Here is a 17231-nt window from a genome sequence, read left to right as displayed (position 1 = left end):
GACTAGTCACATAGGTCAACTTTGCCAATATGATGAATTTTTAAACTTATCCTATCTCACGACTTGTTCCTCTCTCTCTTGCTTCGACTTTTAGTGGAACGACTGTAAACTTTTATCTCATAGGCCTTCTTGTCCATTTGCCCGTGCACTCCATGCTGCTCTCCTTAATTAGCTTCCTAGTTCCTAATAAAGCTTTCAGCATGCTCCACTATTTGCCCTCGTGACTACCTTGAATGATCATTCTCTTTCTTGTCGCACGACTGTGTGGACGTGCTGTATATTAGGGACATTATTTCACCCTAACATCATGGGGAAAACTGATAATCAGTCAAGGAAAAGGAAAGTTGGGCTCAATGCAAGGCGAATTATTCGTCCCTCGACCCTCACTCGTCTTGCAGTGACTCTATTGGACAATGTAACTGGAACAAACGATGTGGCAAGTGTAATTTACTAAAAGATGAGGATTTTAAGGCCTTCCTTTGTGTTTGCTCACGGAGAATCGCCGATAGGGAAAGGAAATCAACAGAATCTGATCCCACTCCCGCCAAGTGTATCAAGTTACAGTGACAGAAAATCGTACCTTCACGCAAGAGAGCGACGTCTGTGGTTCAAGAGCATTTTATGGACGCTTCATCAGATTCGTACTTATCTGAGGATGTTCGGCACCTATTATGTATGCATCAATCACCTTCTTCCATAGCGTCAGATCACTCGCGGGTGGTTGTGATTGATAATTCTTCGTTGCCTGTCCCATCTACACTACCAGGGGACCTTAGATCGACACTACCATCACCCAGATCATCAGTACATATCCCCTCGACTGTCTCAGTTTGTGTGGAGCCTGGCCTACCGCGTTCAACCAGCCAACTGTCTCCCCACAGTTCATTGAACCGGACGGAGCTGGCTACCACAGCGTCCCCAGGGGATGTTCATCATGAATCAACACTTCAGGTTTTGTCGCCGATCCAGATCGCCACATCATTCTAGATCACCACAACGATCTAGATCACCTTCACGTGAAGATCCCAATCACCATCACAAGCCCAATCTAGATCAACGTGCGATCAAGATCACCGGTTCGATCCAAATCACAGTCATGATCCGAGCACAACTTCGATCCACATCACCTGATCAATCCAGATCACCTAACCGATCCAGATCACCAAACGGGTCCAGACCACAACTTCGAATCAGATCACCGGACAGATCCAGAGCGGAACAGATCAGGATCACAACATCAAAGTAGATCATCGGGCCGATCCAGATCACCGATTGGATCCAGATCACAACCAGAATCAGGTCACCGAACCGATCCAGATCACAACATCAAATAAGATCGCCAGACTGATCCAGATCACCCGAACTGATCCAGATCACAACATCAAATTAGATCAACTAACCGATCCAGATCATCAAATTGAGCCAGATCCCAACTGCAAACCAGATCACCTGTTCGATCCAGATCACGATAGTGCATCGAATCAATCCAGATCACTTTACAAGTCCAGATCATCTTACCAACCCAGGTCACCTATACGATCTAGATCCACCTGTTCCGTCTACACGCTCTGAGAATCCTTCGACTCACACTAGGATCATCGCTGAGTCATGGGAATCTGATAACAATCCCACTCCTACAGCGACTCCGGATCTAAATATGATGATCAGGGCCATAACCTCAGCCTGGAACCAAATACAGCCTTCTACTCCAGCCCATCCGGCTTCGGTAGCTCCTGGCTCTTCATCTGGTCCACCTCCTGAGATTGATCCAGTCCAAAGCTATCCCTGGGGGTAGCTTTGCAGCAGTTGAGACACCTCAAGAGCTTCTTTGGAATCCCTTGAAGTTCCCTTCTAAAAAGCGGGCGTAAAATCATCACTCACCCACGAGTAGTCTCCCTTGCCTCCTTTGGCACCCTTTTTGGTCACATGACCAGCTATGTTAGTCACTCTCTCCTTCTTCGCACTCGAGGACTGTTGTGAGAGCACCTGGGTCCCTATACGGCACACATCCTTTTCTATTTTGGACCTTTTACATCTAAAGTGCAGCTGTATACGGTTTTTGGATTGTATATTATCAAATGTTTTTATATTATGTCAAAATTATACGTTGTTTGCCATGTTTTTCATCTGGTTTACAATTGATGAAAACTTGTATTCGTTTGTAGGTACCGGCTGTCTGGCTAACCTGCATATATTATGTCCTGATTGCACTACTACATGTTCTTCCATCTTTCACTGTAAACATTGTCAGAAACTAACTACTTTTGAATTTAATAACTATGTTTTTTCTCTCTTCATAGGACGCAAGTCATGTCGCAAAGGACTGGGTACCTTGTGTTAACTACTGTATTCATAATTCCTCGAAGAAGACTCGAGGGCAGATCTTTTTCAGCAGAAGTCTACAGCTCCTAAGGCTTCAGCCAGAAGTCTCTTTCACAGCTCTACGCAGAAGACGAGATCCTTCATTGCCGATATTGTACCTTGGAAGAAGCAGACGTGGATGATGATCCCCCCCATCATCATACCTGAAGTCACAGTCATCAGCAAGAAGACGAAGCCTGCTTCAACAGCTACACCGGCAACTGTATCAGTGCAGACATTGACAGAAGACCTTCTATCAACGCAGACATTGGGTACCAGAGATAGCAGCAACATTAACTCTTCACAAGTGCAGCGTACCTTAGAAGAGGCCTCAGTGTTCTCAGAAGCATCATCAACCCTGCAGCAGTGTCAACATACGTCGCAGAACTTCAATCCGGGGCTGTTTATGCAACAGTTTACAGATCAGATGATATCGATGATGGAACGTCGCTTCGCGCAGGAGGAAGCTGCTACGAAGACCACTACAACGAATACAAGCCTGCGCGAAGGTTCAGCAGCCTCTCCAACGCACCTGAATGAAGAGGAAAGCCTGCACGAAGGCCCACGCACCTGACGATCTTCAACGTCTGAAGCTAGAAGTCTGGACAACGCTACCAACGTCAGCTCAGCCTTAGACGTCCCCGAAGGAGCCTCTAAGATTCTCCACACAGAAGCAGATTTAAGGAACCTTTTAAATGGGCTCAGCCATTACAGTCGCGGAAGGGCAGAGGCAAGGGCAAGGCTGTGGCGCCCCACCAGCCTTTTCAGAGCAAGGGGACGTCAGCCCCGGCTTCCCAGCAATAATTCCTCCGGAGCTCTTGTCGGTACCAGATTTAGCAGTCGGAGTACTGGCCTCATGCCAAATATCCCTGTGGGTGGTCGACTTACCCTATTCCTGTCGGAATGGGGAAAGGTCACCTCCAATCCCTGGGTCCTGTCCAGGGTAGGCCACATGCCACAGTGGAAGCGAGACCAACCTCCCTTCTCCAGTGCCGGCCACCCCGGAGAAGGCAGAGGCGCTCCGTGGCGAGGTCCAGTCATTACTAGACAAGGCAGCCATCGAGGTGGTGCCAGTGGGACAGGAAGAGGCAGGTTATTACTCGATCTATTTCCTTGTCACCAAAAAGGACGGAGAGACCTATTTTACATCTCAAAGGTCTGAACGACATGATAGAGGTACCGTCTGAATGGAGACACTGCGTTCATTGATCTCATCTGTGGAAAAGGGAGATATACTCACCAAGTTGGGCTGGATTATCAATCTCAAGAAGTCAGAACTGGTCCCCACCCAGGATCGAGATTCGAGACAGCGTGAGGTGAAGTCTCCGCGTCACCAAAGTCCAGAGAGTTGTGTTACAATTTCTCGAGTCCCCCAGGGCCTCAGCTCAGCCTTGGCTCCAGTTGCTAGGCAACAAGGCGGCAATGGTAGACTTTGTTTGGCGAGCGCGGTTGAGGATGTGACCCATTCAGCCAGCTTTGGCTCGAATGTGACTTCATTCCCGGGGTTAAGAGTTGTTTCTCCACACTACGGGGCGGCTGATTCCTCATTTGCGGTGGTGGACAATGGCAGAGAATTTATCCAGAAGTACATCAGAAGTACATGCTCTGGACTTTGAACGAACACGATTTGAAGCAAGACATCGTGATATCATACATCTTGGACTGAGATGGGACTTTATTGCCAAGAACCAACTGCCCGGCCAGCCTGACAGACAGTTCCACATCCCAGCACTTTCTACAGTCCTTGGGCCACAGGATACACAGGATTTATCCTTATGCCCTGTCAGAGCATTGAAAGTCTACCTACAAAGGACAAAAATAAGGAGACAAAAATTCAAGCGCCTATTCATCCCCTTATCCACTGAGACGTCCACAAAAGTCTCATGGACAACTATATCAGTTTGGGTGAGAGCTGTCATACTAAGGGCCTACAAAGCAGCAGGACTTGAGCTTCCTCGTGCCTCCAATCCCCACGAAGTCAGAGCCCTGCCGTCTACACTTGCTCTGCATGGAAACTGCTCGATCACAACAATAATGGAGGGCTGCTTTTGGAAATCGGACACTGTGTTTGCCAACCACTACCTCAGAGACATTGCCACCGAAGACGTCTCAGGCATTCACCAGTTTGGGCCACTTGTTGTAGCACAACAACTAATGGTTCTACAAAGGCGCTGAGAAAAATCTCACGCTTTTATCACGTGACTTGTGAAAACCAACGCTCTGGAGAGCAAATGGTTAAAGTCCATGCACACGTCAAGGACAGACTAGCATGAGTGATAGACCCTGTACTTGTATAGGACATACTCGTACATGAAGAAGGGTCGCATCTCCACTTGATGCATGCATCAAGAGATGGAGTTGCAATAGATAACTAATGGACTCCGACTCATCAGATGGAAGTTGGAAGAACAGAATCATCAACAGTGCCGTCATAAGTTCCTATGGGGGGTAATACAGGACGTAAATCAACAGCCAGTGAATCCAGAAGTGGCCTGACCCACCACCGATTCCAACGGATTCTGCAAGCATTTAGCATGAGTCAGGATAAGGAAACAAAGGTTATTTTCTGACTAAAATTGATATTTTATACTTATCCTGACTCATGAGGTCAGCCCTCCCAACCTCCCCCCTCAGGGCACTCTGGATTTCCCTGTAAATCCGGGTGTCGGGCGTACAAACGGAGAGAGGGACAAACATAGCTGGTCATGTGACCAAAAAGGGCGCCAAAGGAGGCAAGGGAGACTACAAGTGTTCCACTATCATTCGTAAGAAGAAGGAGACAAGCATTTAGCATGAGTAAATATAAGTATAAAATATCAATTTTAGTCAGAAAATTAAATTTTTGGATACAGAGGTAAGTAAAAGCAAGTTGTAGACTTTAATATAACAGATGACTGGTGTTGTTTCAGTCAGACGAGGACTCTGGTAATGAGAGTGACAGTTCTGACAGATCGGGGAAAAAACGGAGGTTTGACGAGGCAGCCATAGACAGACGGAGAGAAAAGAGATTGTGGAACGAAAATAGGTGAGGTGAAGGTCAATAAGGTTGTATCTTCAATCATATCTGATATTTCAACCCTCAATTCCATGTTTCAACCTTCCAAGGAATCTGTATTATCAGTGGCCCAGGAATTTCTGTTTGTGATGTGACTATTAATAACTTCCAAGCTGCCATTGTAAAGCTGGTGACCCGTGAAGATCCGGGTTAGAACTGGTCTTCAGCAACCCATGCTTTGTCATATCAGGTGACCAGTGGGATCGTGTGGTCAGGCTCTCTGACTTGGTTGACAGAAGTCAACGTATCCCAATCACATAGATCAATGCTCATGCTTTTGATCACTGGATAGTCTGGTCCAGGTTGAGTTATTTTCAGACCGCTGCCATACGGCTGGAATATTGCTGAGTGTGTCATTAAACAAAAAAAATCAAAAACAAAACACGTTCAGCTGGAATAGTGGTGAATGCATAATGAAACAACTGCTGGGGTTTCTGGGGCAGAAGTGACCTCATGTCCTCTTGAGTGTCAGAAACTCTGATCTGGAAACACCATACCAGTTTGCATAACTTGTCTGTTACACAATGAGACCCGTGAAGATCCAGGGTAGAATATGTCTTCAGCAACCCATGCTTGCCACAAAAGGCGACTATTCTTGTTGTAAGAGGCGGGATCGGGTGGTCAGGCTCGCTGACTTGGTTGACACATGTCATCTATCCCAATTGCGCGGATCGATGCTCATACTGCTGATCACTGGATTGTCTGGTCTAGACTCGATTATTTACAGACAGCTGCCCTATCGCTGGAATATTGCTGAGTGCGGCGTAAAACTAACCTCACTCACTCACTTACTGTTACACAATGAAATTTGTTTGGTTTCATTTGTAAACAAAAATGAATAAACATTATTGTTTTATGATCCGTGAAGCATTTGGTACTTTCAGTGAAGAATTCAGTGAAGTCATTTTGAATGTGATGTTAAACCCCATATTTACCCTCATCACTCTACACACAGCGAAATGTTTCATACTAAAGGAATTCAAAGCAGTCTTCTGTTTCCTCTTAGTGTATTAAATGCTTGATCTGACAACTGTCTAACTGGAGGTCCATTTCAAAGTCACCAAGAGAAATTGTACACAATTTTGCCGTAAAACTTGGAGGTCGGGAATTCTTTCAGAAATGTGTGTGTTCTATCTAGTGTTGGGAATTGGTTAAAATCTCATAATTGATGATTGGTTCATTACAACCAATCAATCATCGAAAATAATTGGTTAGCGTCATTTATGAAATGTGTTAATGCACAAAACATTAAGGAAAAAACCATGTAGTTCTTTGGGGGGTTTTTTGGCAAAATTTCACATCTTTAAAGGATGACTAGTATGCAGGAACATAAATTTCTTAGAGTCTTTAAGATAAATTCAATCATGACTTGGAACGAGCTTGTAGTGCTTATGAAATGTAACAGACAAAACCAACCTAGTGAAAAATACTGTTAATGAAAACAAGTGTTCTAGAATTGTTTGTGTTCGATTATGAGAAAACATGATCGATTGCTTGGACGTTTAGTGACTGCGACCAATCTTCGATTATTTCAATTAATCGGACCACCATTAGTTCTATCACAGCAGAACAGAGATGAAATACCCTCGTTGGTTCTCATACTATCAACCACTGGTTTACTAGATTACCTTGGAAACAGCCATTACTTGATGTGATGGATACAAGTCAGACCCTAGAAGCAGTCTTGATAATCAGTGTCTTGTGTTTCTCTTGCAGGAACAAGGTCATATTTGACTACACAAAGTTCACATCATATGGAACTTCAGTAAGTATAGAACTCCATCATCTTTGGGCCAAAGTTTAGTGGATAGCTGAGTAGTTAAGACGGTCTCTCATCACCTAAAGCCCAGGTTCAAATCCCCACATAGGTACACTGTGTAAAGCTGGAACATTGCTGAAAGGAGGATGGTATATGTATTGTGTTGCTTTTAGTGTTCCATTGCTCGCCTCACCTCACTGGTTGGAACAAAGCAGAACATTATGCAGCATAGTTTTAAAGCAACAAATCAAAGAAGGTTTATTTAGCTGATGGGCATAAGTTGCTTTTCACCATGTGCACGCTTTTGATATATTTGAGACCCATGAAGAGCCGGGTTAGAATTGGTCTTCAGTAAGCCATGCTTGTCATAAGAGGTGACTAATGGTATCGGGTGGTCAGACTCACTGATTTGATTGACACATGTCATTGTATCCCAAATGAGTAGATCGATGCTTATGCTGTTGATCACTGGATTGTCTGGTCCAGACTCGATTATTTACAGATTGATGCCATATAGCTGGACTATTGCTGAGTGCGGCGTAAAACTAAACTCACTCGCTCATTGATTCCATTACCATCTAGAATGTTGATCCCCTATACAGATTATTGCCAATATATTTATCATGTGGAGGTTAATTATTTTTCCTTATCCTGACTCATGCTCTTTTTGCTTGTCTTCTTCTTCTTGCGAACATAGTGGAACACTTGTATCTCCCTAATTGAAGCTCCCTTCAATTTAAAATCACTAATTAGTATTCACCACGAGTTACCTCCTTTCCACAAGCGCGTGAACGAGGGCGCCACCTCTACCCATGTGCCTCACTCTCTCCTTCTTCGCCCAGTGAGCTGGACGTGAGAGCCAGTCTCCCGACACACTATATCCTTTGTTTTGTATTTAGTTAGTTACCCTCGATAGACATCTATAGAGGTTTAGCTAGTATCCTTCAACCATTATATATTGATATTTAGTCGCTTTTCTACAGTTTATTCACGGACGCCGGTTTGTTTCAGTGGATTACGCTGATGAAAATTCTGTACCATTGCAGATTACGCTTTTTATGCTGCTGCTGATCCGCCTTTAATATGATGTACGGCGCCATGTTTATTATATTCACATTGCAGTTGCGGTACTAATTTATCCAATTCTACCTTTTATTAATATTTACTTTATGCTTTGGAACGCACAGCAGATAGGTCGCTGTGATGCAGAGTCTAGTATGACTGATACACCGAACCCTCGCCAGTCTACTGCTGTTGGTCGACTCTCCCGCGGTGGTGTTCCGCTAGAGTGGTGGAGAGGTGTGGACGTAGTCCGCCATCTCCAAGAAGCATCCTGCTTCCCCAGACATCCCATCGCCGCAGCAGAAGACTAGAGGGCTTTTCTACTACATCTCAACAGCCGAGATCGCTCCCATCGCAGTTTTGGGCCTGTATGATGATCAGCCGGTCATCATACCGATGTACATCAAAGATTGACCGATGTCGCACAGATCAGCATGCAGCCTGATGTACCAACGCGAGATATGGATGATCGCCCTGAGGGTCCCATCATTACTAACACTCAACGCAGACGCCGCGACACCCAGGGCAGCGCCGACCTCTGAGGGAAAATCAACGAAGTCTACTAGGACTTTCAACCGAGATTGTTCCAGCCGATGACCTGGACTCTCACGATGATCAGCTGATCATCATCCCCACGCATCGACGCCACAAGAAACGACCGGTGATTAGCTACAACGACATCAGCAGAGATCACCATGCAGCCTGATGCCTCTACACTGATGTCGGACGATTTTCCGTGGACCCTCCATTAACACCGCGAGATAAAGCACCGACGACCTCTGCCGCAGACCATCCCAGAAGACATGATGCCACTAATTATGAACATCATGGAGGACCACTATAATCCGCGGTAGCAGGGTCCGAAAGTTTCGGCGAAGGCTCCAACGTGAGACAGCACCCCAGAGGCACCCCCGCCAACGAGCAGCCAGGACGATGTCACCTTCGCTGAAGGAAGTCACGGACCACCTTGACGAAGGACCTAGATGAACAGCCTTCGCGAAGGCCTTCGCGGCGAAAGGAACCTAGATACAGCCTTCGGCGAATTCGCGAAGGCAGGATAGATCATCACCTTATGCGTTTCATCCCTAGATGTGGACTCGACCATCAGACATCACGGAAGCCTTCAAGGTCATATCGCCGTTCCCTGACCGACGCAGAGGAAGCTTCGCTAAGGCATGCGGCAAGGACACCTGGAATCCAGATCATCATCATCTAGAAGGACATCGAGGGACTATACAAGAGCTTCACAAACTATCAACGCCTCCCTCACAAGTCTCCGGTGAAGATCAACCCATAGACAAGTTGATCATCGATATCAAGTATAAGAACTACAATCGTGATATTGGTTCTGTTGAATCCATGACGAGATCGATGTTCGCTGGCCTAAATAGATCTAGAACGATCAATTAGACACTTATCACCAGACTTCGTGAACACCCACTTCTGAATATGATAAGATGATCCATGCGCCCTATTTAGGCAAGCTGCCACGATCCCACATCCTGTTAAACACAGAGGCTGTTCACGGCAAGCCATATATATATTTATATATATATATATATACTAATCGGCTTTGACTCTACACCTTCGTGATGGTCGCTAAGGCTAAGTGGCTCCAAGTCTACTTCACCCAGAAGATCTAGAAGGGATACTTCGAGAACTTCAAGTCTCCGGCGTCACCGAGGAAGTCTCCTCCAAGGTTTCTATATACTAGCCACTCGGCATATATAGCTACTGTCAGTCCGTTCAAGACGCCGCGATAAGTTGATTATCAACTGTATGCCAGATGCCGCTATAAGTTTCTACTAAGATAATTGCTCAGGCTATTTACAACACAGAACGCCGCTGTATTATTAGTCAACCACATTTCATAGATCTTCACAGAAATCAACTATTCAGTATAAATTGCTAATATACAATCCCGACTATTCCATATACGATTATCTACATGCGACTATTACGATATCTGCAGACAATTCAATATCGAAATTGAACAGCAGCCTTGTTACAGCGAAAGTATAACTCTTAATCGCCAAAGTTTCTGGAGAAGAAATATGTACAACAAGTTCAACGCGTTAATTCTACAATTATGACGCATACATTCATGTATACAGTCTACAAGCTCACAACTTGCAAGTTGTTTATACCCTTTATATATAAGGAAGTCGGAATTATATTCAAAACTGAAATTACTTTCCGACAACCAGGAAAATAACCTACCCAGCATTAAATTACAGAGCTTAGATATTTCATACCGGAGGTTTCACATGATACCATTAACCCTCAAAACACGTGGTCACCGGATAACTTCGGGAAGCTACGGTGAAGACCGACGCTTATGCTAATATCAACGACGACAAGAATTTATTCAAGGTAGGTTTTTTTCCCGCTTACACCGTGACATCACAGCCGGGTATTATACAGAATCAAAATGCCTTGTTCTGATTGGATCGCTGAGGGACAACGACCTACACAGAGGTCGATCTCAATTCACAGTTCAAGACTTACGCCACAAGTGACAACTATATATCAGTGAACGAAAGCAAGCCTCATTACAGTCCAGTTAACCTGAACATTCATGATTAGACTGCCTTTCTTCAGTTAGAGACCTCCCCTGTCAAGTTAAGACGAGGGATCGGCAGTCAGGCGATTTTACATAAAGTTCAACGAGGACAGACACACCTGGTTGTGCACCTACATCGCCAAGGACTTCGCATTTAATTACCTAGACGAAGATACAAGTGGATCTAAATCCACAGCGTTTCAGACTACAGCTGAATTTCATCAAGCGACTAACACAACTAGATGGTTAGTAAACCTACTAAACTTCTGTTTGGAGAATAAAACGGAAATTTCACTCCAACCTGGGATATGAATATAGTGTATCCAACACCTCACAAGTGAGGTTTATGAACACGCTGGATGACATACTTGGACCCCATGATAACGCATGATTCTATCAAGATGGCCAGCAAGAGCACTGTAAATTTATCTCCACCAAACCAAACAGGAGGAAAAAATGCAACAGATTATTTCCTCTCTATCATCAACTTACATGAGAGTGAAGTCCCATGTACTATATCTCCATTTGGATCAGAACTGTCATACTACGTGCATATGGATGGACCTATTCCACCCTCCATGAGCTTAATACTCATGATATTATAGCTTAACTTCTACAATTGTTCTACACAAATGTGATTGAAATAATGGAGGGTTAATTTCTGGAACCGACATGGTGGTTGCAAACCTTTATCTGAGAGATATCACCACCGAGGACGCCTCAGGTATACACCAATTCGATCCCATGGTCCTCGCGACAACAGCTGACAGTTCTTTGGAGAAGATAAGTCAATCTAACAGATTTTTACTTATCTTATAACAATACTAAATAGCTTCATGCTATATATAATTTACTTAAGTTCCTTTTTATCATCACAGTACTATGATTATTACATCATACAATATATAAGTTAACAACTCTACAGAGTTTGTTATTATATATATTTACCTTAAGTTATTCATATCTTAAGAGTAATACTATGGTTACATGATAAATGCATTAGCTAACAAACTCTACAGAGTTTTTGGCTATTTTATACATAGCTTAAGTTAATTAAGCTAACAAACTCTACGGAGTTTTACTATTATATAGGTAACTTAAGCTAATTATACCTTAAGCATAGTACTATACTCATATTATTAAAATATATTGGCTAACAAACTCTAAGGAGTTTTGCTATTATATAGGTAGCTTGCTTATTCATATCTTAAGCTTAGTACTATGTTTATATCATATAAGTAGATTAGCTAACAAACTCTAAAGAGTTTTTTGCTATTTGGCTTAAGTATCATCATATTTCTAAGCAATATGGTTATATTATAACATGTATTAGCTAACAAACTCTACAGAGTTTTAGCTATTATATATGTAACTTAAGCTTATTCATATCTTAAGAAAGTACTATGTTTATATCATATAGGTATATTAGCTATCAAAACTCTAAAAGAGGGTTTTGCTATTATATATTTCGCTTAAGTTTCATCATATTTTAAGCTTTATGGTTACATTATAACATGTATTAGCTAACAAACTCTACGGAGTTCTTGCTATTATATATGTAGCTTAAGTTTTCCTTCATAAGCTCAATACTAGGTTTATATCATAGCTAACAAACTCTAAAGGGTTGTTTTCGCTATTATACAATTAGCTTAAGTTTCATCAAACAAAACTCGACGGAGTTTGGTTATTATATATATATAGCTTAAGTTTCATCATAACTTAAGCTCAGTACTATGTTTTTAACATAAAAAGTATATTAGTTAATAAACTCTAAGGAGTTTATTTTGCTATATACATTTAGCTTAAGTCTAATCTTATCTTAAGCTTAGTACTATGGTTACACTTTAAACATATTAGCTAATAAACTCTACAGAGTTTTTTGGCTATTATATATGTAGCTTAAGTTAATAATATCTTAAGCACAATACTATACTCATATTGTAAAATATATTAGCTAACAAACTCTACGGAGTTTTGCTATTATATATGTAGCTTAAGTTCATTATATCTTAAGCACACTACTATACTCATATTGTAAAATATATTAGCTAACAAACTCTCACGGAGTTTTGCTATTATATATGTAGCTTAAGTTAATTATATCTTAAGCACACTACTATACTCATATTGTAAAAATATATTAGCTAACAAAACCCTCACGGAGTTTTGCTATATATATGTAGCTTAAGTTAATTATATCTTAAGCTCAGTACTATACTAATATTATAAAATATATATATAGCTAACAAACTCTACAGAGTTTGGCTATTATATATGTAGCTTAAGGTAATTATAGCTTAAGCACAGTACTATACTCATATTATAAAAATATATTATATAACAAACTCTACAGAGTTTGGCTATTATATATGTAGCTTAAGTTAATTATAGCTTAAGCACAGTACTATACTCATATTATAAAAATATATTAGCTAACAAACTCTACAGAGTTTTTGCTATTATATATGTAGCTAAAGCTTATTCATATCTTAAGCTCAGCATTATATCTATATCATATAAGAGTATATTAACTAACAAACTCTAAAGAGTTTGCTATTATATAATTAGCTTAAGTTTAATCATATCTAAGCTTAGTACTATGTTATATCTTAAAAGTATTTTAGCTAACAAACTCAAGGAGTTTATACTAAGATATTAACAAGCTTAAGTCTATTAGTCTTAAGCATTGTATTAATGTTATATATACTTTATCATAATAAGTACATGGTAATAACCTTTATATGGCAGCTGATAAGTTAGCAGCAGGAATTCATCAGTTCAGTGCCTTTATGAAGTTCCCATAGGGTTATTACAATCATCACAGTTCAAATCACTAATTATTAAAAATCCAAAGTATTAGATATTCCCACCTCCGTCTGTAGGATGCTACAAGTTAAAGAGATGAGTCAGGATAAGGAAAAATATGTAATTTTGGAGTAAAATTGATATTTTATACTTATCCTGACTCATGAGGTCAGCCCTCCCATCCTCCCCAAATAACACTTTGGATTTCCTGTAAATTCAAATGTTGGGCTCAGTATATGAGGAGAGAGTGAGGCACATGGGTAGAGGTGGCGCTCGCGTTCCCGCGCTTGTGGAAAGGAGGTAACTCGTGGTGAATACTAATTAGTGATTTTAAATTGAAGGGAGCTTCAATTAGGGAGATACAAGTGTTCCACTATGTTCGCAAGAAGAAGAAGACAAGCAAAAAGAGCATGAGTCAGGATAAGTATAAAATATCAATTTTACTCCAAAAATTACATGTTCCATCATAAGTTAACCATAGAATGAGACTGAACTACATAATTTAATAACTTCTGTAATGAAACATGCCAAATTAATATGTATCTGTAATGATTTGTTTTCAGTCCTCCTTATTAATGTTTGAAATGGCGTGGAAGATGTCTAAAGACACCAATGATTTATTGTGGTGAGTTATCGAGATGTCAACTCAGTTGACATTGACCGTGTCTTTTCAATTTGTCCTGCAGAGTTTGTTCAAACTTTAGGTAACGAGGAATAACCCAACAAAAGTTTATAAAATCATTAGAAATGTATGCATGTCTGGTAGCCCAAGACCACTAAATATGGACAGATTAGAATAATTGTATTCCTCGTTGACAAGAAGTATTTAAGGACTATATTTCAGTTTTGTTCAGTAACACCACCTGCTTCCTTCTTGTTCTCTAGGCTGGCTATTATCGGTGTGTCAGACCAGTATGTTCATTTCAAGACCCCAAGAGACAAGTACATGGATGATGTTATGGCGCTACAGTCTCACGTAGCTCGGCACAACCATCGGTGAGTTGTTACAACCTTAGCGGTACGATCATCTAGTCTCACGTAGCTCAGCACAACCATCGGTGAGTTGTTACAACCTTAGTGCTACGATCATCTAGTCTCACGTAGTTCGGCACAACCATCGGTGAGTTGTTACAACCTTAGCGCTACGATCATCTACAGTCTCATGTAGCTCGGCACAACCATCGGTGAGTTGTTACAACCTTAGCGCTACGATCATCTACAGTCTCATGTAGTTCGGCACAACCATCGATGAGTTGTTACAACCTTAGTGCTACGATCATATACAGTCTCATGTAGTTCGGCACAACCATCGATGAGTTGTTACAACCTTAGTGCTACGATCATATACAGTCTCACGTAGCTCGGCACAACCATCAGTGAGTTGTTACAACCTTAGTGTTACAATCATCTACAGTCTCACGTAGCTCGTCACAACCATCAGTTAGTTGTTACAACCTTAGTGCTACAATCACCTACAGTGTCACGTAGCTCAGCACAACCATCGGTGAGTTGTTACAACCTTAGTGCTACAATCATCTACAGTCTCACGTAGCTTGGCACAACCATCGGTGACTTGTTACTACCTTAGTGCTACGATCATATACAGTCTCACGTAGCTTCGCACAACCATCAGTGAGTTGTTACAACCTTAGTGTTACAATCATCAACAGTCTCACATAGCTTGGCACAACCATCAGTGAGTTGTTACAACCTTAGTGTTACAATCATCTACAGTCTCACGTAGCTCGTCACAACCATCAGTTAGTTGTTACAACCTTAGTGCTACAATCATCTACAGTGTCACGTAGCTCAGCACAACCATCGGTGAGTTGTTACAACCTTAGTGCTACAATCATCTACAGTCTCACGTAGCTTGGCACAACCATCGGTGACTTGTTACTACCTTAGTGCTACGATCATATACAGTCTCACGTAGCTTCGCACAACCATCAGTGAGTTGTTACAACCTTAGTGTTACAATCATCAACAGTCTCACATAGCTTGGCACAACCATCAGTGAGTTGTTACAACCTTAGTGTTACAATCATCTACAGTCTCACGTAGCTCGTCACAACCATCGGTGAGTTGTTACAACCTTAGTGCTAAAATCATCTACAGTCTCACGTAGCCCGGCACAACCATCGGTGAGTTGTTACAACCTTAGCAGTACGATCATCTACAGTCTCACGTACGTCGGCACAACCATCAGTGAGTTGTTACAACCTTAGTGTTATGATCTTCATAAGTGTGTTAGGTGTGGGAGTAGAGATCACCAGGCCTTAGATTGCTGTATGCGATGCCCTGTTTCACATACTGATGTTAGTGATTAGACAGTCATTACATCTTGTCTTTTATACACGTCTTTTAGATTTCAGCTGACATTGCTCTGTGGAACCGGTTCTTGTTATATCTGACTGACACACTGTACATTAAACTATCCATATTTCAACAAGACTTTACAAAATGTTAACCTTGGATGAGTCAGTTCAGAGTATCGATCCTGCAATCTACCCGGACTTAAGAGTAAACTTGATTTAGTTTGGTGAGAAAAAAAACTGCATTCAAAAAATGGTTTGGACATAATGGAAAATACTGCATTCAGATTCCCAACTGTGTCATAGCTGTTGCTGCGTTACTATGGTTCCAGAGGAGACGACGAGGAGAACCTCATCTCCATCAACTGTTTGAAAATTGTGTTTGATGAGGAGCTGACGCTGACGATGTACCGCCACTGGTCCTTGTTTGAGTCCATCTGTCACTCGGTCGGGATGGCGTGCAAGTTCAAGGTGTGGACGCTCAAGGGACAGAAGAAACTCAATGAGTTCTTAGCAGAGATGGGGTAATGTCAGATGTTCTGTGAGAAAATAACAGATAAAATGATGAATAAAACCATGACTTTAATCAGATAACTGCATTCTTAAAACTTGTTTCCACTTTAATTGCCCAGTTTTTAAAATTTGCCTGGGTTATTGCGATCAGCATGTCCATCCATTCATGTGGTCTTTGTTATCCCCCGCAACAACGAAGGTCCGTCCGTGTGTCCGTCACACTTTTGTCCGAAGCATATCTCCTAAACTATTGATGATAGCTTAACCAAACTTGGTACACATGTCAACCATGATGCCTAGATGCCTTTTGGGGGTTAGACCCAGATATGAATTTTAGTTTTTGCTGTCTCCATCAGGGATGGCAGTTTTCCGCTGATTTCCTCGGATTTTATGTCAAATTGTTCAATTGTGAATCGTCTAAATCCATTGAGAAAACCCCATTTGATGACACAATATTAAGTTTTCCACTAAAAATAGATATTCTTGTTGCCATCCCTGCTCCATGGAAACGTGATTTAAGCTGTGACTATGAGGATGTCATCTTGTCTGTAGCAGATCTTCCAAACTATACATGCTAGTTTCATCAAACTTGGTACATATCTCTAGCATGATCCCTAGATGTGCCATTTGGTCAGTTTATAACCAATTTACCTAGATAGCATACAGGATTGGCATTCAACGTTGGCAATGTTGTCAAAACCATTGCCAACGTTGGGCCAACGTCTGTATGCTATCTAGGTAAATTGGTTATAAATTGTGTCATTGAACCCCCCCATCCCATGACACAATATTAGTTCA

The 17231-nt window shown here is 41.8% G+C and overlaps 1 protein-coding gene across 1 annotated transcript in view; it reads left to right on the top strand.

Moving 5' to 3' along the window:
* Positions 1 to 17231, top strand: part of LOC124259660 (cell division control protein 45 homolog) — a 32083-nt gene that overhangs the window by 6395 nt on the left and 8457 nt on the right. Inside the window, exons 6-10 of the mRNA XM_046693838.1 lie at positions 5271 to 5386; positions 7133 to 7181; positions 14169 to 14230; positions 14491 to 14601; positions 16253 to 16444. Coding sequence (XP_046549794.1) covers positions 5271 to 5386; positions 7133 to 7181; positions 14169 to 14230; positions 14491 to 14601; positions 16253 to 16444 — 530 coding nt within the window. The remainder of the gene's footprint in view (positions 1 to 5270; positions 5387 to 7132; positions 7182 to 14168; positions 14231 to 14490; positions 14602 to 16252; positions 16445 to 17231) is intronic.

This window comes from Haliotis rubra, unplaced genomic scaffold, assembly GCF_003918875.1.
Source record: "Haliotis rubra isolate DU_JTF1 unplaced genomic scaffold, ASM391887v1 Scf731, whole genome shotgun sequence".
Lineage (NCBI taxonomy): Eukaryota > Metazoa > Mollusca > Gastropoda > Lepetellida > Haliotidae > Haliotis > Haliotis rubra.
Note: the sequence above shows the minus strand (reverse complement) of the source record. Positions and strands in the feature narration are given on the sequence as shown.